General features: G+C 48.0%; 1 protein-coding gene across 1 annotated transcript; it reads right to left on the reverse strand.

Moving 5' to 3' along the window:
• Nucleotides 1–1,512: 1,512 nt before the first annotated feature.
• Nucleotides 1,513–19,499, reverse strand: Pxmp4 (peroxisomal membrane protein 4). Its single transcript, XM_051143560.1, has 4 exons — nt 19,324–19,499; nt 12,832–12,894; nt 8,234–8,432; nt 1,513–1,808 (listed from the first exon to the last, which is right to left on the reverse strand). Exons 1-4 carry the CDS (start codon nt 19,434–19,436, stop codon nt 1,545–1,547), a joined length of 639 nt encoding a protein of 212 aa, XP_050999517.1. The 5' UTR covers nt 19,437–19,499; the 3' UTR covers nt 1,513–1,544.
• Nucleotides 19,500–20,937: the final 1,438 nt, after the last annotated feature.

Genomic DNA, 20,937 nt, shown 5'->3' on the forward strand with positions numbered 1-20,937 from the left:
GAGGTTAAGAGCACTTAACTTACCAGGCAATGGTGGCTTTTAATACCGGAGGCAAGGACAGGCAGATCTCTGAGTTCAAAGCCAGCCTGGTCTACAGAGGGAGTTCCAGGACAACCAGGGCTACACAGAGAAACCCTGTCTCAACAAAACAAAACAAAAAGAGCACTAAGTGCTCTTGCAAAGGGCCAGGGTTCAGTTCCCCCATGTGGCTCACAACATTCATACCTCCAATTCAAGGGACCCAGCACCCTCTGCTGACGTGTGCTGGTACCAGGCGCACACGTACTGTATAAATGGACATGCAGGCAAAATATACGATTAGGATTAATCTTACAGCCGGGTGTGGTGGCTTTTTTTTGTTTGTTAAGTTTTTTGTTTTTTGAGACAGGGTTTCTCTGTGTTAGCCTTGGCTGTTCTGGACTCTCTTTGTAGACCAGACTGGCCTTAAATTCACAGAGATTCACCTGCCTCTGCTTCCCTAGTGCTGGAATTAAAGGTGTGTGCCACCACGCCCGGCCAAAAAGATTAATCTTACATGTGCCTTTAATCCCAGCACTCAGGAGGCAGAGGCAGGTGGATTGCTGTGACTTTGAGGCCAGCCTGGTCTACAAAGTGAGTCCAGGAGAACCAGTACTATCACAAAAAGAAACCCTTTCTCAAAAAAAAAAAAAAAAAAAAAAAAAAAAAAAAAACCAAAATAAAAATGTTTATATTTTCATTTATTGTATATGTGCATATGCATGTGTACATGTGCATGTACACACGCATGCCAAGGCACACACGTGGAGGTCAGAAGACAACTTGCAGATTTGGTTCTCTTCTTCTACCATGTCACTATGTTGAACACAGGGACCAAACTCAGGTCGCCAGCCTGGCAGCGTCTTTACTCACTGAGCTGTCTCTCTGGCCCTTCTTTTTTCTTTAAAGACAGAGCCTTCTCATGTAGCCCACGCTGGCCTGGAACTCACAACCCTACTGCCACAGCCTTAATGCGCTTAAAAAATGTGGTCACTTAGCAGTTTTATTCTCAGTGCTGACGACAGGATCCAGGGTCTTGATGGGCCTCCAAATTACCTCCAACTCTTGAAAAACCTTAATTGCACACATGGCTCACATTATGTTCCTACTGGGCTCCAGAACGTCTCAAAAGAGTAACTTAGACAAAGAACTTAGCTTTTTTTCCCCCACCAAAGTATTTGTAACCTATTGCCCAGTAGCAAGGAGCCTCTGATACCCAGTGCAGGGGAGGGCTGTCTATTCACCAGGAAGAAACTCTCTTCTTAAGGTCCTCCCCTGAACTGAATGGCCTGAGGCCCCAGAGGGATGCAACTTGCCTTGGCCTTGCAGAAGTCGGCAGAGCAGCTGGCATCAAGCCCCAGGCGCCTTAGCGGGATCCAGCCATTTGTTACACTATTCATAAGTACCGTGGGGGTGCAAACCTCGGTACTTTTACTTCAGCAAATGGAACCCTGGGATAATACAAGTTGGAGTGTAAGGAGTATGGCCCTGCCATACTCTGAGCCACCGTGGGCCACTCGGCTGTGCTACTTGGAGGGGCGGCTCTTGTTGAAGATGAGGAAGTCTGAGATGTCATGCCACACGTTGCTGTCCTCGTAGAGGTAGGTCATGGAGGACTGCAGTGAGGGCTGCAGGGTGGGCCGGTGGTATTCAAAGAGCCACAGCGCAAGGCCCCAGATCACTGCAGTGTGCAAGGGGAACGGGTCCCACCTGAGCTTGGGGATGTAGCCCTTCTCCACACCCAGGCGGCACAGGGCAAACAGGATGCGTGATGTCAGATACATGTTGATCTGTAGGGAGGGAATGCTGGGATTATTACTCAGCATGGCCACTGGGAACCTTCACCTCCCACCAAACCCACGGTAGGCGCTGCGCATGTACAGTGCACCGACCCGACCAACAGAAGGCACTGCGCATCTACAGTGCGCCTGCCCAACCCACAGCAGGCACTGCGATTCTACAATGCGCCTGCCCAACCCACAGTAGGCACTGCGCATGTACAGTGCACTGACCCACCCAACAGAAGGCACTGCGCATCTACAATGCGCCTGCCCAACCCACAGCAGGCACTGCGCATGTTCAGTGCGCCGGCCCAACCAACACAAGGCACTGCGCATGTAGTATGCGCCGGCCCAACCCACAGTAGGCACTGCGATTCTACAATGCAGCAGCCCAACCAACAATAGGAATTGCACCTGCTCTGTGATTTTCAAAGTTAAAGCCTCTAATCCCAGCACTCAGGAGGCAGAGGCAGGCAGATCTCTGTGAGTTCGAGGCCAGCTGGTCTACAAAGCGAGTCCAGGACAGCCAGGGCTACACAGAGAAACCCTGTCTCAAAAAACAAACAAACAAACAAACAAAAACCCCAAAGTTAATGTGCATATGAGATGACTGAGGTAGTGTGCAGCAGACATATTTCTGTGTGTGCGGTGCATGTGTTTATGCATCCCCGTGCGTGTGTTGGGTGCTTGTGCACATGTGTGCGGAGACCAGACATTGACTTTGAGTGACTTCCTCAGTTCCTTCTCTAGCCTAATTTTTTGTTTTGTTTTTGTATTTTGGAGACAGGGTCTCCGTATTATGTAGCTGTTCTGGAGCTCACTCTGTAGACCAGGCTGGTCTAGAACTCAGAGAGATCTCTGCTTGCCTCTGCCTCCTGAGTGCAGGGATTAAAGGCATGAGCTACCATGCCCAGCTCTAGCCTAATTTCTTCTTTTTTTTTTTTTCCTGTGTCAAATTGACAAATATCATAATTTAAAAAAAAAAAAATCTTGCTGGGCGTGGTGGCACATGCCTTTAATCCCAGCACTTGGGAGGCAGAGGCAGGCAGATTGCTGTGAGTTTGAGGCCAGCCTGCTCTACAAAGCAAGTCTAGGATAGCCAAGGCTACACAGGGAAACCCTGTCTCAAAAAACAAAGCAAAACAAAAAACCAAAAAGCAAACAAACAAAAAATATCTTAATACAGCTTTCAATTTACAGCCAGGTATAGTGGCTCATGCTTTTTTTTTTTTTTTTTTTTAATTATATATACACCAGAAGAGGGCATTAGATCACATTATAAATGGTTGTGAGATACCATGTGGCTGCTGGGAATTGAACTCAGGACCTCTGGAAGAGCAGACAGTGCTCTTAACCTCTGAGCCATCTCTTCAGCCCTGTGGCTCATGCCTTTAAGCCTTTAATCTCCTCTGACAGTTGGAGCCCAGCCTGGTCACAAAGTGAGTTCTGGGACAGCACGGGCTGGGTAGAGAGACCCTGCTTCAACACCCCCTCCCCCAAGGAAACCTTTTAATGTACAGATGTTTTCTCTTTTTAAAAATTTAGCCAGGTGTGATGGTGCAAGCCTTTAATCCCAGCACTTTGGAGGCAGAGACAGGCAGATCGCTTTGAGTTTTGAGTCCAGCCTGGTCTACAAAGTAGTCCAAGACAGCTAAAGCTACACAGAGAAACCCTGTCTTGAAAAAAAAATTTTTTTTAAAGCACTCTTAATCTCTGCACTATAGGTCCACCCTGTCCCCTCTCTTATTTGTTGAGAGAAGAGTTTCTCAGTGAATCTGGAGTACACCAATGTGGCTAGGCTGGCGGACCCGAGTTCCAGCGGCTGGCCTCTTTCTACCTCCCAAATACTGGGATTATAGACAGGTGCTTCTGTGCCTGGCTTTAAGACAATAGTAAAAATATTTATTTATTTATTTATTTATTTGCTTATTTGTATGTGTGTGTGTATGTCTGTATTTGTGTGTGTGTGTATATATGTATGTGTGTGTGTGTATATATATGTGTGTGTGTGTGTATATATATATATATATATATATATATATATATATATATATATATATATGGGGTGTGTGTGTGTGTTAAGTCAGAGGACACTATCCACCTCCCCAGTGCTAGGATTATAAGTAAGCACCTCAGTGCTGAGCTTCTTCAAGGAGAACTTGAAGAAGTTGATTCCCCCCTCCTTTTACATGGTCAGGGGATCCAACTCAGATCATCAGGTTTGGCAGCAAAGCACCTTAACTTGCTGGGCCATCTTGCCAGCTTTTATGTTTCATTTATTTATTTTTGTTTTTTGTCTTTTGGTTTTTTTGAGACAAAGTTTCACTGTGTAGCCCTGTCCCTATGTAGGCTGTCCTAGAACTCATTCTGTAGACCAGGCACACTGCAAACTCGGAGATCCACCTGCCTCTGCCTCCTGAGTGCTAGGATTAAAGGCCTGTGCTACCACCACTGGTCAATTGTGAGGCCGGAGAGATGGCTCAGTGGTAAAGCGCACCACCTGCTCTTCCAGAGGTCTTGAGTTCAATTCCCATCAACATGGTGGCTCACAACCATCTATAATGTGATCTGATGCCCTGTTCTTCAGATAAAGCACTCATATACAATAAATAAATCTTTTTTAAAAAAGAAAGAAAAAAGTGTGTGTGTGCGTGCGTGCGTGTGTGTGAGCCAGAAGATACTATTGAGTGTTGTACCTCAAAAAACACCATCTTGTGTTTGAAAAAAAATTTTGGGGACAAAATCTCTCGTTGCCCTGGAGCTCATTAGTTGGATAGAGTGGTTGGCAGCCAGAAAGCTCCAGGGACTCTGTATCTACATCCCCAGACCTAGAGGCAGTTGGATCACTGTGAGTTCGAGGCCAGCCTGGTCTACAAAGTGAGTCTAGGACAGCCAGGGCTGTTACATAGAGAATCCTGCCTTGAAAAACCAAAACCAACCAACCAAACAATAACAACAACAAAAAACCCCAAACTTTAAAACATAGATAAAATAAACCACGCAACAAATCAAATGTTAGCTAGAATGTGGAGAAACTGGTGAGAACGTAAACGTGACAAGTCACTCCAGAAGGCTGTTGGGTGCCCCGCTTCTCTCTCTTTTTCTTGGCAGGGTGTTTTAAAACCAAGCATGCATATACCACACACCCACAATTACACTCTTGGGCTTTTATCCCAGAAAAAAGAAAACATATGTTCACAGAAAAAATCTGTACAAGAGTGCTCTTCTCAGATCTACGTGTAATACCCTAGAGCTAGAAACTTCAAATGTCCTTCAAAGGATGATTATGAAAAAACAAAAACCCCGTGGCACTTCTATACTACTTAAGGATAAGTTAAGCCAGGCTGGGCACAACCTGGCCAGTGCTGTGGAGGCTCAGCGAGGATTTGTCAAGACTCAAGGCCATCTTGAGCAACAGAGCAAGACACTATAAGAAAACAAAACAAAACAACAACAACAAAAAAGGCCATTTTTTAAAAGTAGGCAGTGGTGGCATATGCCTTTAATCCCAGCACTTGGGAGGCAGAAGCAGGATCTCTGTGAGTTCGAGGCCAGCCTAATCTACAAAGTGAGTCCAGGACAGCCAAGGCTACACAGAGAAACCATGTCTCAAACAAACAAACAAACAAAAATAAAAACAAAACAAAACAAAACAAACAATAGCTGGTTGTGGTGGCACATGCCTATGATCCAAACACTGAGGACGCAGAGGAAACTGGAGCTCAAGGCCAGACTCAGCTACATATTGAATTTGAGGCCAGCCTGGGTGATACAAGGCCTCCCCCCCCCCCCAACAATAACAACACCGGAAGAAGAAGAAGAAGAAGAAGAAGAAGAAGAAGAGGAGGAGGAGGAGGAGGAGGAGGAGGAGGAGGAGGAGGAGGAGGAGGGAGGAGGAGGAGGAGGAGAAGAGAAGAGAAGAGAAAAGAAAAGAAAAGAAAAGAAAAGAAAAAAAGAAAGAAAGGGCTGGAGAGATGGCCCAGTGGTTAAGAGCACTGGCTGCTCTTCCAGAGGACAGAGATTCAGTTCCCAGAACCACAAGGTGGCGCACAACCACCTGTAACTCCAGTTCCGGGGGATCCAGTGCCCTCTTCCGGCCTCTATAGCCACCAGGCACACACATGGTGCACAGATACACATGTAGGCACAACATACATGTATAAAAAGGTCCTCAGAAAACTTTCTTACAAAACAAAAACATGCCCACAGACTTCTCGTTTCTAGGCACGCGCAGCCTGCCACACGGACAAATGACAGACTGCGGCTGTGTCTGTGTAATGGCCAAAGGCTGGCCCCCTTGCCCCATGGCCGTCCAGAGGGCACTGGGGGAATCAAAGTCCATCCGTGCTCTGGTACAAGCACAGGCAGCAGGGACTGGCTCTGTCAGCAGCTTGACTTACAGGGAATGGAAGCTTTTGTTTGCCTTTATTGTTTTATTTGATCATGTCTCCGAGCACCTGGGAGTGAGCCCGGTGGAGGCTGCCCTTTCCACACACACTGGCTACGCATATACTGTCTTTCCTGTGTGACTCAGGCAGATTTGTTTTCTTCCTGAAGAATCGGTCTCTTTCATATCAGCTACCAAGTTTGCAAAAATAGTCAGTCATAGGAGTCCATAGTATTCAAGATCTTTAAAAACTTATATTTTAATTTATTTTAGGGGGTGGGTGCAGGGTGTGTATGCCATTGTACATGTAAAGTGGTCGGAGGACAGCCTTTGGGAGCTGGTTCTTTCTTTCCACCATGTGAGTCCCAGGCATCACATTAAACTATCAGGCTTAATGGCAGGCATCTTTACCTGGCGAAGTACCTCACAGACCCTCAGTAGTGGTAGTATTTATTCATATTTATTTTTGAGATGGGGTTGCTCTGTGTAGCTCTGGCTGTCCTGGAACTCACTCTGTAGAGCAGGCTAGCCTCCAACTCACAGAGATCCTCCTGCCTCTGTCTCCTGAGAGCTGGGACTCTTCAAGGTCTTTTAATGTACATAAGACATTAAATACATAACCCAGGTCATTTCTGGTATTTATAAAAATCTCTGTAGGTGATTTTTTTCATCTTTCAAAGAACCAGCATTTCTCTTTTGATTTCCTGTTTTCAATTTCACTGAGCTATGCTTGTTTGTTTTGAGATGCAGCCCAGGCTGGCTTCAAATTGGTACCTTAGTCTCCTTAGTGTCTCAGTGTCCCACCACACCCAAGCCAAAGTACATTTGAAAAAAAAAAAAAAAACTTAGGCTGGAGAGATGGCTCATCAGTTAAGAGTGCTTGCTGCTCTTGCAGAGGACAGTTTAATTCCCAGCACCCACACAGGGTGGCACACAAGTGCCTATAACTCCTGCTCCAGAGGACACCCACACACAGAGACACATGTACATAAATAAATGATTAAAAACTCATCGGACAGCTGTGCGTGCTGGCACACGCTGTAATCTCAGCACTCGGGATATGGAGGCAGGCGGATCTCTGTGAGTTCAAGGCCAGCCTGGTCTACAGAGCGAGTATAAGACAGCCAAGTTTACACAGAGAAACCCTGTCTCAAAAAACAAAGTTAAAAAACAAAACACCATATCAGACCACCCAGGTGATACATATCTGTAATTGCAGCACTTGGGACAAGACAAGAATATCAGGAGTTTGCAGGGCGTGGTGTGCACGCCTTTAACCCCAGCACTCGGGAGGCAGAGGAAGGTGGATCCCTGTGAGTTCGAGGCCAGCCTGGTCTACAAAGTGAGTCCAGACAGCCAAGGCGACATAGAGAAAACCTTGTCTCAAAAAAAAAAAAAAAAAAAAAATCGGGGAGCTGGAGAGATGGCTCAGTGCTTAAGAGCACTTTCTGCTCTTCCGGAGGTCCTGAGTTCAATTCCCAGCAACCACATGGTGGCTCACAACCATCTATAATGTAATCTGATACACTCTTCTGGCATGCTGGTGTACATGCAGATAAAAACTCATATACATAGGAATAAATAAACAAATATTAAAAAAAAAAAATCGGGAGTTCAAGGCAAACCTCAGGCACAGAGCAAGCTCAAGGCCTGCCTGAACAAGATGAAACCTGTCTCACCACCACCACCAAATTCCTTGCCCCAAAGATCAGCAGACACACTGATCTGGGGAGCCCTTGGATTCTACCTGTGGCTTGCTTTACAAATGGGAAAACTGCGCCTGGTGGGCACACGCCTTTAGTTCCAGCATCAGGAGGCAGAGGCAGGCATATCTCTGTAATTTCAAGGCCAGCCTGGTCTATAGAATGAAGTCTACAGGGCTATACAGTGAAATACTGTCTCAACGCCGACCCCACCTCCTCAAATAAAAAGAAATGGGAAAACTGAGGAAGAAGTGACCTTTCCCAAGGTCACAGAGGCCTGAGATTCTCAGACCTCACACAGTCCCACCTCCGTGCTGGCCTGGCCACCTCAGGAGAGCCATTACCTGGCTGTTGATGCTATTGTTCTCTCCGAACAGCAGGATGCCCCCGAGGAAGGCCGCCAGGAAAGTGTGCATCTGGTGGGTCTCGCCTTGCACGTGGGACTGCAGGGCACGGAGGCCCTTGTAGGTGAACACGAAGCAGGCCAGGTTCCGAGAGTGGGTGTACGTGGATCTCAGAATAGCCTCCAGCTTCTCTCGGAGACTGCACAGAAAGAAAGCCCTCGTGAGTGCAGGCCCAGCTGGTCCAGGCAGGCTTCCCGGGAGGAAACACAGACCTGAGTCAGGCACTGCGCTCTCACCTGGTGGGGGGGGGACCTTACTCAGTGTCACCACCTTGCATTAATGAGTGCCCATCCCCCTCCTCACTTATTATTTCCCTCATGGCTCTCAGCACCACTTAACACTTGTAAGCAGGTTTATAGCATTCCCTAGTCCTCAGTATAAGCTCCTCCTACAAAGCACACAGTAGGCACTTAACAAACAGAAGAGGTGCACGAACAGTGAATATAGGAGTGAGTGCCTACTGTCAGCTGGATCTGCAGATGGAATTCTGGGAAATGATATGTCGGCTTTATGCCTTTGTGGGGCTAATGAGGGAGAAATAGGAAAGACAAGAACCAGACACTGACTTTGACAAGAGGAAGGCCTGGAATCTGAAGGACAGGAAGTAATTTGTGAGAGGAGCATGCTGCTTTCTGGGCAGAAGACTCACCACACACAAAGGCCTCACAGACAGACAGAGAGGAAGGAGGCAAAGCAATGGAGAGAGGCCAGTGTGGGCTAGGAGCAGGGGCTGTGCGGAGAAGGGGAAGTGAGGTCACTACCTGCAATTGCTCTTCCTTTTGAGATAAGGAAGAACTGATTCAATCCATCTTGTGTGTGTGTGTGTGTGTGTGTGTGTGTGTGTGTGTGTGTGTGTAGGCACGTGTGCATGTGCATACTCTGACGAGTGCAAAAAAATCTACCTGCCTTTGCCTCCTGAGTGCTAGGAATAAAGGAATGTGCCACCATGTCCAGCTATGAGTAACAGCAAGAAAGTTGGATTGCAGTTGGGCATGGTGGCATATTCCTGTAATCCTAGGTGAAGCAAGAGGATTGAAAGTTGGGAACCAGCCTGGGCCAGAGTGAGATTCTTTCTAAAATTCGAAACAAAGGGGGCTGGAGAGACGGCTCAGAGGTTAAAAGCACTGACTGCTCTTCCAGAGGTCCTGAGTTCAATTCCCAGCAATCACATGGTGGCTCACAACCATCTATAATGTGACCTAATGCCCTCTTCTGGCCTGCAGGTGTACATGCAGGCAGAGCATTGTATGCATAATCATAAATAAATCAATCTCTTAAAAAATCTAAATAAAGCTGGGCGTGGTTGCACACGCTTTTAATCTCAGGGCAGCAGAGGTGGATCAATGTGAGTTCCCTGAGGGCAGCCTATGTCTACAAAGCAAGTTCAGGACAGCCAGGGCTACACAGAGAACAAAACAAAGCAAAAAAACTAGGTAAAAACTAAGGCCAGGCATAGGATTACTTGCCGTTAATCCCAGCAGTTGGGAGGACAGAGGCCTGTGGACTTCTGTGAGTTTGAGGCCAGCTTGGTCTATACAGCGAGACTCTTGCCTCAAAACAAAAAACAACAAACCCTGAAAAAAGTAAGTAGCTGGCACTGATCTTCCCTTCAGATGCCTCTGAGGCTGACTGCTATCTTCCCGGCCACCACATTAGGATGTTCCATGGCTTCTCGCTGCGTGCCCTCCTTCTCCAAGCTGTTCTCAACTAGGCAGCAAATGAATAATCTTCAAGCTTAAACCTAAGTGAGCCATGGAACCTGTTCTCCCAGCTATTTGGGAGGCGGAAGTGGGACTTGAAGGCAGGCTGACCACAAAGCAAGAGTTCATCTCAAGGAGCAAATAACCCAAAACATACAAAGGCCCCGGAAAAGGGTTGAAGAGGGGGCTCAGAGGTTAAGAGCACACACTGCTCTCACAGACGGACTGAGTTCAGGTCACTGCACCCATGTAAGGTGCTTCAGGACCACCTGAAAGTCCAACTCCAAAGGCTCCATTGTCCTCTTCTGGCCTCCAACGGCACCTGCACTGGGCCAGAGTGAGATTCTTTCTAAAAATCGAAACAAAGGGGGCTGCAGAGACGGCTCAGAGGTTAAAAGCACTGACTGCTCTTCCAGAGGTCCTGAGTTCAATTCCCAGCAATCACATGGTGGCTCACAACCATCTATAATGTGACCTAATGCACACATTCAGAGATATGTAATTAAAAATCAAAATAAGCTGGGCGTGTTCCCTGAGGCCAGCCTGGTCTACAAAGCGAGTCCAGGGCAGCCAAGGCTATACAGAGAAACCCAGTCTCAAAAAACAAAAACAAAGCCGGGCATGGTGGTGCATGCCTTTAATCCCAGCACTCGGGAGGCAGAGGCAGGAGGATCACTATGAGTTCGAGGCCAGCCTGGTCTACAAAGTGAGTCCAGGATGGCCAAGGCTACACAGAGAGACCCTGTCTCGAAAAACCAAAAAAACAAAAACAAAAACCCACAGGAAGTCAAACAGTCCAACACACTATGTCCCTTTACCACCTCTCCCTTCAACCTTTTGGTGGCCGACTTCTCAAACTCTTCAGGTGCGCCCCTACCTCTGGCCCTTCCCTGGCCCTCAGCACATGAGCTCTTTTCCTTGATATTGTTAGTATTCATTTCTGCTGCCTCCTGCTAGAAGGGCGGGGAGCCTTGTCTGTTTTGTTGACTGCTATATCCTTAGGAGCCAGAACAGTGTCTGTCACACAACAAATGTCCACTAAATATGTAGGGATTGAATGAATAAGTTCAGGGGTTTTGTTTGTTTGTTCTTTCTTTCTTTCTTTCTTTCTTTCTTTCTTTTTTTTTTGGTTTTTCGAGACAGGGTCTCTCTGTGTAGCCCTGGATGTCCTGACTCACTCTACAGACCAGGCTGGCCTCGAACTCAGAGATCCACTTGCCTCTGCCTCTCAAGTGCTGGGATTAAAGGTATGTGCCATCAATGCCCAGATGTTTTTGCTTTGTTTTGTTATCTGTTTTAAAGATTTCTTTATTTGGGGCTCAAATAACCTTAACCTTTGAGATGGCTCAAAGGTTAAGAGCACTGGCTGCTCTTCCAAAGGTCCTGAGTTCAATTCCCAGCAACTGAATGGTGGCTCACAACCATCTATAAGGAGATCTGGTATCCTTTTCTGGAGACCATGTGTACATGCAGGCAAACCACTGTATACATAATATATAAATAAATAAATCTAAAAAAACATTTAAAAAGATTTATTTTTATTTTATGTAGATGAGCGTTTTGTCTGTGCACTGTGTGTATGCCTGGTTCCCTCTGAGGCCAGAAGGCAACGAATCCCCTAGAACTATCATTATAAATGGCTGTGAGTCACCATTCTGGGAACTGAATCCTGGTCCCCTTGAAGAGCAGCAAGTGATCTTAACCACTAAGCCATTTCTCATAAATTTAGATTTTAAAATATTATTTGTGCTGGGCATGGTGCCACATGCCTTTAATCCCAACACTCTGGAGGCAGAGGTGGGTAGAACTCTGTGAGTTGGATGAAGGCTGTTCTACAGAGCCAATTCCAGGATAACCAGGGCTACACAGAGAAACCCTGTCTTGAAAAAAAAAAATGGACCCCTGTCTCAAAAACTAAACAAAACAAAAAGATTTGGAGGGGTTGGAGCTACAGCTCAGTGCCAGTGTGCTTGCCTACGCTGTTCATGGCTCTGGATGGAGAAAGAGGGGAAAAGAGAGAAAAAGATGAGACGTAGAAGGGGAACAGGCCCAACAAAGACAAATAAAATTAAAGTGCCAAAACAGAAACCTTGCAACTTGGACTTAGCCCACACTCTGAGTATGCTCCTTTTTAAAAAGATGATGTATTTATTTTCTGTCTTCCGTGCATGAGTGTTGTGCCTGCATGTCTGTGTACCACACGTGTGCCTGGTTCCTGTGAAGGCCAGAAGAAGGTGTGGGAATCCTTGGACTGGAGTTACAGATGACCGGGAGCCGCCATGTGAGCTGAACTCAGGTCCTCTGAAAAAGCAGCAAATACTCTTAACCAGTGACATCATCGCACTGTATGCTGCAGGCGTGTCTATAGTCCTAAGCATTGTCCTGCAAGGCATTTTCTGAGAAAGGCCTTGAAGGAAGAGTTAGAAGAAAGCCAGCACACAGAAACAGGAGAGAGGAGAACAGACTGACCCCGCAGGACTGGACAGGTTTCCAGGAAGAAGATAAAGGCTGGCTGGAAGTGGACACGGGCAAATGTGTGGGAGTGAGAACCAAAGCATGGGCACAGACCAGAGCCTGTGCCTGTGTCCCTATTGGATGCTGTAGGGATTCAGCTGTGGCTGGACCACAGAAGGACTTGATGGCCAGGACTGACAGTTAGGTCTCTTTGGAGGACAGCGAGGAGCCACAGGCATTTTCAAGTAGGGGACACACTTGAGTTGGACTTTAGGAGGCAAAGGGGCATGGAGAAACTAGTCTCAGCTAGGGAGCAACTACACCCACGCTGGCCTGAGGGCTGACCACATTCTCTCCCACTTGGTATGCAGAGAGGGTAAGTACCTGCCACTCCGGAAGAGAAAGGTCATGACCAGTGCATGAGGCGCCCGGATTTTGACTCCATAGCTGTAGAAACAGAAGAAAACATTTACTAACCCATCATTGTAGCAGTTTCCAGGCTCTCCCTTTGACCCCGGTCCTCTCTCCCACCCCCAACTGAAACCTCAATTGGCTTATGAGTTCTATCTGGGCTCAAGTTCCAGAACTTTCAAGTTCTAGAGGGCTCTTTGGCTTATCTTTACCTTCTCAGGGCCTCAGTTCCCACAACTACACAGCAACACTAGACCTTAGAGGGATGGGTATAATTCCTTTCGGGGGGAGAGTTTCAAGGCAGGGCTTCTCTGTGTAGCCTTGGCTGTCCTGGAACTCTGTAGACCAAGCTGGCCTTAAACTCACAGACTCGCCTGCCTCTGCCTCCCGAGTGCTGGGATTACAAGGGATGAAGACGGGATGAGTATGATTCTAATGGAAGAAAATGAAGCATGCAGAAGGTGTCCACCATGCCTGCCCACCTGGCGCGGCAGAGCTGTTCCCTCAGTTCCTTCCTGGCCTTCACACTGCACCCAGGCCCATCTTCTATTACTTTTAAATTGTATTTATTATTGTTATCACTAATACTGCTTTTTAATTATATTGACTTGTTGACTTAGAATCTTATTATGCAGCACTAGCTAGGCTGGAACCATGTACATCAGGCTACCCTCAAGCTCAGAGAAGACACGTGCGGTTGGTGTACACCTTTAATCCCAGCACTCAGGAGGCAGACACGGGTGAATCTTTCCGAGTTTAAGACCAGCCTGGTCTACAAAATGAGTTCCAGGCAAGCCAGGGCTACACAGTGAGACCCTGTCTCAAAAACAAATAAACAACAACAACAACCTCATAAAGTTCAGGCAAGGGGCTACCTTTAATCCCAGCACTCAGGAAGCAGAGGCAGGTGGATCTCTTTGAGTTCAAGGCCAGCCTGGTCTGCAATGAAAGTTTCAGGACAGCCAAGGATGTTATACAGAGAAACCCTGTCTTGGAAAGACAAAAACAAAAACAAAACACACACACACACACACACCAGGCCAGGCATGGTGGCATATGCCTTTAATCCCAACACTCAGGAGCCAGAGGCAGGCAGATCACTGTGAGTTCGAGGCCAGCCTGGTCTACAGAGTGAGTTCCAGGAAAGTATGGCTAGCACAGAGAAACCCATTTTTGAAAAACAAACAAAACAAAACAAAAAAGCCACGTGTGGTGGCGCATGCCTTTAATCCTAGCACTCAGGGAGGCAGAGGCAGGCAGATCACTGTGAGTTCGAGGTCAGGTCAGCCTGGTCTACACAGCGAGCCTAGGACTAACTAAGATTAACATAGAGAAACCCTGTCTCAAAAAAAACAAAAAGGAAGAAAGAAAAGAAAAAGGAAGCGAGAAAGCAGTCAGTGAGCAGCACCCCGGCATGGCCTCTGCATCAGCTCCTACCTTCAGGTTCCTGGCCTGCTTGAGTTCCTGCCTTGACTTCCTTCAGTGGACTGTGACTCAGGATATGTAGGCCAAATAATCCCTTTTCTCTCCAAGTTGCTTCTAACAATGGTGTTTCATCACAGCTCTAGTCACCTTAACTATGACAACATGCATGACACAGCATGTGTGTATGTTAGAGAACACGCAGGAGTCGGTTTTCTCTTTCTACCACTTGAACCCAGAAATCAAACTCAGGTCTTCAGGCTTGGCGGTAAGTGCTGTTACCCATGGAGCCCTCTCAGCAGCCCTGGCTTGCTCCTGCTTGAGAGTGTGTGTGTCAGGATCTCAGGCAGGTGGTCTTTAGATGATGAAGTACTTGCATAATGGAGATGAGGAGACACGCAAGAGCCAGTGTAGTGGACCTCATCAGCAACCCCAGACCGTAGGGGCAGAGATGCGCAGGCAGCGCCTTGGCGCCCACGGGTCTGCCAGCCTAGCCGAGAGATGAGTTCCAGGTGCAGTGAGAGACTCTGCCACAAAACCCAATACAAAAGTGACAGAGGGGCCAGGCGCAGTGGCACACGGCTTTAATCCCAGCACTCAGGAGGCAGAGGTGAGTTCAATGCAAGCCTGGTCATAATGTGAGTCCAGGACAGCCAAGGCTACACAGAGAAACCTGTCTCAAAAAACAAAACCAACAAACAAACAAACAAGAAACGACAGAGGAAGACAACTAATGCTGACATCTGACCTCCCTACACACACGCACACACAGACACCCCTACACATCCACACGAACACGTAGGGGCGATGGCTTCCTCTCTCTGTGGTCCTTTTACAGGTCAGGAACTGGAGCCAGAAGAGATTAAGAGAGGAAACCAAGCTGCGTGTGGTAGTGCATGCCTTTAATCCTTTAATCCCCGCACTTGGAGGAAGAGCAGGCAGATCTGTGTGAATTCAAAGCCAGCGTGTTCTACATAGACTTCCAGCTCAGTCAGGGCTACATAAAGAATCTGTCTCAAAAAAATAAAAAAAAAAAACAAAAAAAAACCAATTTAGGACTGGAGAAGATGGCTCAGCGGTTACAAGCATGTGTTACCCTAGCAGGATCCGGGTTCAGTTCTCAGCACCACATGGTGGCTCACAACCATCTACATCTCCAGTTCCAGTGGGTCTCACACCCTCTCCTGGCTTCCACAGGTACTTAGCAGGGACATGGCATGTAAACATACATGCAAGTTAAACATTCAGACACATAAAATAAATATATCTTTAAAAGTAATTAATATTTTTAAAGAGAGAGAACCAAGGCCAGAAGAGATGAAGAGTCACTCAATATTCAGACTGAGGGTTTGTTTTAGGGTTCAGGGTTAGGGCATGGCCACAGATGTGCCACGGCTGGGAAGGCTCGCTGAGGAAGAGGATACAGGGAGAACCGGAACAGGAGAAGGTGTACAAAGCCCTCGTTGGGAAATGCCTGCTGGCTCTGGGGCTGAGTCTGTGGGATTTAAAACAGCAAGGTGGAACAGTGTGAGCAGTGTAGCAAGACGTGCAGGGTGTGGGAGCTGTTTCGTAAATCTAACGTTCCAAAAGAAAGCCAGTAAAGGTGTGCGGGAGTGCGTGTGTGCGGGAGTGCGTGCGTGCGTGCGTGCGTGCGTGCGTGCGTGCGTATGTCTGTGTGTATATGAGTGTGTGTATATGTGTATGTATGAGTCTATGTGTGTGTGTATGTATGTGTGTGTGTGTGCGTGCCCACAACACTCTGGATGAAGACATAAGAGACCCACACAGGGACTGTCTCCACAGACAGGGGCTCCTGACAGAGGACACTTGCGTAACTTTATTTTAGAGTTGGGGACAGAACTCAGGGCCTCCTGCATGCTAAGCATGTGCTCCACCAGCGCGTTACACTCCTAGCTTAGCAGCCATTTTTTTTTTTTTTTTTTTTGGTTTTTCGAGACAGGGTCTCTCTGTGTAGCCTTGGCCATCCTGGACTCACTTTGTAGACAAGGCTGGCCTCAAACTCACAGCGATTCGCCTGCCTCTGCCTCCTGAGTGCTGGGATTCAGGGGTATGCCACTGCACCCGGCTGTGATACCCAACTTTTAAAAGATGAAATTAAAGAAAAAAATTTTAAGTTAACAACTTTAAATGGTGTTTTTGTGGCAGAAGCCAGTGTGGTGCTCTATCTTCTCCTATGTCTAGCAGTGGCCTGGCCTTTCTCCCTCCAGAACATTCAAAGCCTTATCTCTTTTTCCTGCACAGAGGCCTTAAGCCTCCTCCAGGCAGCCAGGGCCTTCCTTTTATTCCAGACTCAAGCAGTCTGCCCTCAAGTCCCTACACCCGAGAAACCCCTTTTCAGACTCCTCAAATTCAGATGAGATTTGTCACATTGCTTCTGGAACCTCAGAAACCAGATGGCTGAGATGGGAGGACCTTGAGTTTGAGGCCAATCTAAGTGACACAGTGACACCCTGGGGTTGTATGTTTGTTTATTTTGTTTTTGTCTTTAATTAAAATAGAGGCTAGAAAGATGTCTTGAACAGTAAAGTGTTTGCCTTGTAAGACCTGAATTTGGATTCCTCGGACCCATGTAAAAAGCAAGGTGTGGTGGTGGGGGCCTGTATCCCAAGAAACAGTGAGATGGGATATAGAGACAGGCGGACTCTTGGAGTTTGATGGCCAGCCAGCCGAGCCTGCTTGGTGACGTTTTAGGCCACGGAGACCCTTCCTCAAACTAACAGTGAAAGGAATGACATCAAGATTGTCCTCAGGCCTCCACACGTGCTGGCATCCATGTGCATGAGTACAACTAACATTCTTGAAATATTTAGGGGTGGGTTAGGTGGCCATAGAGTTAAACATCTCAGTCACCCACGTTGACCTCTCTACACTGATGACCTCTTCACAATCCAGCACACTTGCTTTTGCCGCCTCCAGGCCTTTGTTGAGGACATGCCCAGGGTGCCCTTTTTTTCCTGAGAAAACTCAGAATATTGCCCACCACTTCCCCCGGAAAGCATTCCTGAATACTACTTTGCACTGACGCGGTATTTGTTTCTTGGCGTTTTGTTTTTGTTTTTTGTTTGGTTGGTTGGAGTCTTGCTATTCGGCCCAGGCTGGCCTCAAACTCTCGATCCACTTGCCTCTAAAGCATTGCAATTGCAAGTGTGCGCTGCCATGCTCAGCCCTGCCACAGACATGTGTGACACGTGTGAGACTTCCGCACAGACAGGCCCAGCATCGGTGCCATTGACAAGTATTGAGATCCCTGCCTTGGGGACTTGGGAATGGCTGAGGTTAATTTTACAGAGGAGGGAAATAAAGACCAGAAGAGACAAAGAGTCCTTCAGTTTTTACAATGAAAGCATCAGGAGTGGAGCCCAACACCTGACCCTAGAAACTGTCTGTCCTGGCTGGGAAGGTCCACTGAGGAGGACACAGAGAGAGGTGGTGTAAGGACAACTGTACAAAGCCCACGTTGGGCAATGCTTGCTGGCACAGGGGCCCGTGCTGTTCTGTACATAGAATACCTGGCAAAGGGGCTACCAAGGATACCTCAGGGCTCATCCTATCCTGGTCAGATCCAGCAGGAACCAGTTTCTCCCTGACTTCATGTCCACTCTGAGTTTGAATCCTGACTGTACCACTGCTGTGATGTGACCAGGAGCAATCGATGGACCCCTCCTCCTAGGCACCGTCTGCTCATCTGGAAGGCAGGCACAGGAGGACTTCCTAGTTCTCAAATGTTCATGCAAGGAGTGTGGAAATTCCTATGACGGAGGGAGTGCCAGGGTGCACAGAGGGACAATGTGAGGAAAACATCTGTCCTTGGGAAGCATATTTAGTTGCTGTTGTTGAGGCAGGGTCTCACACTATAGCCCAGCATGCCCTGGAACACACTGTTTTGCACAAGTCTGCCTGTTTCAGCCTCCTGGGTACTGGGATTACAGGCATGCACACCTTCCCAGGCTGATGAAGCACACTTTTCTAGCACGCTGTGAAAAGATTATTCAGCGTTCGATGACGGCGAGTTCTACAGAGAAAAGGGATAGGGAACAGCATGGAAAGTGGGGTGGTAACGCTGAGGCAGCAATCTTAAAAGGCTTTGTAGCCAGGGAGATAGCACATGCCTGCAGCAGCAGCCATCAGTGTCAAGCCCTCGCCCGACACTATGCTCAACGCGTCACACATACTCACTGAATCCTCAAACAGTAGCAGAGAAGTGCTCTGAGGGACGCTCAATGGATGACTTGGTCAAACTAGAGAAAACGTAGTAGCCCCCCAATAACTACTAGTGTATGAAGTTTAAAGGAGGTGGAACTAGCCGGGCAGTGGCGACGCACGCTTTTAATCCCAGCACTCGGGAGGCAGAGGCAGGCGCATCGCTGTGAGTTCGAGGCCAGCCTGGTCTACAAAGTGAGTCCAGGACAGCCAGGGCTACACAGAGAAACCCTGTCTGGGGCGGGGGGGGGGGGGGGGGGGTGGAACTAACTCCCCTCCAGGCACCAGTCAATCAAAACAACCCCAAGATCTCTTCTTACCCAGCAAATAGTAGCTGCTATTTCTTACATTCTCTGTCATTTCCCGTAAGTCACCAGTGAAAATGAGGGCTGAGGTGAAGTCATCATGTAGATGACAAACAGGTTCAGGACCTGTTGGCAACTTAACAGGGGGAACCTATGGGGCAGTAAGTGACCACCTCCTTGCTAAAGGCCAGAGTCCAGTTTCTTTGGTGCATACAGAAGCCAAGTAGGCCAAAGGGCACACGGCAAGATGGTGCGTGAACCGGACCCTGATGAGGGAATACAGGTGCTGCCATTAAGGAGTCAACTAAGGCAAGAGTGTCAGGTTGGAAAGCACCGAGGACCTATAAGCAGGAAAGCAGGAGCCCCAGCAGCTCAAGACTGACAAGGTGACAGGAACCAAGAATCCTACGCCCGCTTCACCAACGGGGCACCGAAACCTCCCGACACCGGACCTCCAACTCGCGACCCCGGGTAGGCCCGTGCCCATGCCCTGACCGGACTCCGCGGCCCTACTCACACAGCCCCGTTCCGGAAGCCCTTAATCACGGCCAATGCAGCGTGGTAGCGGCGCTTGCGCAGCAGCGTGTTCACAGCCTGGAGAAGAGCCCGCACCTGCGGCGGGGAGGCCATCGCACCGGAGCACTCGGTCACAGACCCCGGCTGGCCGCCTTCTGACAGCCGTGGGACAGGCTACACGGCTCACTACACTGGGGAGCACCGCCCCGTCGTTGTGTCTATAGGCTGAGGCTGCCGTCACTCATGTAGGAGAGCCAGTCACAGAGCGCACTTGCCTGCAAGGGGCCGAGTCGCTCTCACGCTTCAGAATAGCTGTCTGATTGGAAGAGAAAGGAGAGTTGGTAACCAATCATCGTGAGCCGGAAGGGCTCGCGCAGGATTCGCCCAATCAGAAGGCAGTTTTCTTAGGACCGACTTTCGGTTCGGAGTGGGCTTTGGAGGCGTTTGTTGCCATCTTTCGCGTTGGGGTGGGTGACTTTTGGGAGGTGACGCTGGTCTTACCTTCACCCTTGACACTTTCGATTGCCTAGCAGTTATCACAGCTAACGTCTCAGAAAATAAATCACATGTCACTCTTGTGGCTGTTTCGTGTCTGAGACAGAATCTCTTGTAGCCCAGGCTGGTCTTAAACTCTGATTCCCTTTGCCTCTGCCTCCCACGTGCTGGGATGGCAGGCCTGTGCCTTCATACCTGTCTTCTACTTATTTTTAAAATACGAACTCATTCCCAGGGCCCCCAGGAGCAGATTTATTTGTGTGATTGCCTGTCCTTGCCTTTGTCGCACATTCTCTCTTCTCTCCGTTCCTTAAGTACGCCAGGAACCCTTCTGCATCAAAGGAGCTGCAGCTGGTGGTGTCCTTGTGAAATTCATTGCGCATGTATTTCCTACGACTGACTTCCTGTCAGCATTCAGGTGTTGGCTCAGGCAGCACCTAGTCAGGAAAGCTCCGCAGGATATACTGCGCACTGTAGGTCTGCTCTTTCTGACTTATTAGCCCCACTTCTCCGTTGTTAGTGTTATGCTGTTATTTGGTTTTTTTCTCTCTCTATTAAACCCTTTGTAATTGTTCCTACTCACGTGGACTGTTAGTTTCTTGGGGGCCAGAAAGCTTGTTTGTCTCATTTTCTGCTGTAACTCCCGTACCCAGCACGTTTCCTGAAGCAGTAAGATAGTAAATTATAATTGCCAGAACATTGATGAGTGACATTTACCTATGATGTTACTGTGCATAAAGGTCACTGGGTAACAATCACACGTTGAGTGGTGGCTCTAATTTGGGAGGTTGTCCCGTGGTACTTGGGACAGGTGATAGCTACCTGTGTTATTGCCTGGGCTACTATCAGACAACAGCATCTGAGGCTGGTAAAGGAAGTGAACTGTGTTGAGCCTATTGCATTACCAAAAGTGGATCTCTCCCCCCTCAATAAAATAAAATAAAATAAAATAAAATAAAATAGTATCTTGAGGTTAGGGCTGTAGCTCAGTTGCTAGAACCCAGTCTAGCCTATATGAAGCCCCAGCTTGACTCCCTGCACCTCATCAGTGGGATTTAGTAGCATCTCAGGATGAGGGAGGTAACTCAGGTAGCTCAGCGGTTCGAGGTGATGAGTTGGA

This window comes from Acomys russatus, chromosome 4 (assembly GCF_903995435.1).
Source record: "Acomys russatus chromosome 4, mAcoRus1.1, whole genome shotgun sequence".
NCBI lineage: Eukaryota > Metazoa > Chordata > Mammalia > Rodentia > Muridae > Acomys > Acomys russatus.

Excerpts from the sequence above, each read along its gene's own strand:
- Pxmp4 (XM_051143560.1), bottom strand. The coding sequence starts at position 19,436 with ATGGCCTCCCCGCCGCAGGTGCGGGCTCTTCTCCAGGCTGTGAACACG. Across the intron at positions 8,433-12,831 it reads TTTCTCTTCCGGAGTGGCAG|TCTCCGAGAGAAGCTGGAGG; the intron begins GTACTTACCCTC and ends CTTTCTGTGCAG. Across the intron at positions 1,809-8,233 it reads ACAATAGCATCAACAGCCAG|ATCAACATGTATCTGACATC; the intron begins GTAATGGCTCTC and ends CCCTCCCTACAG.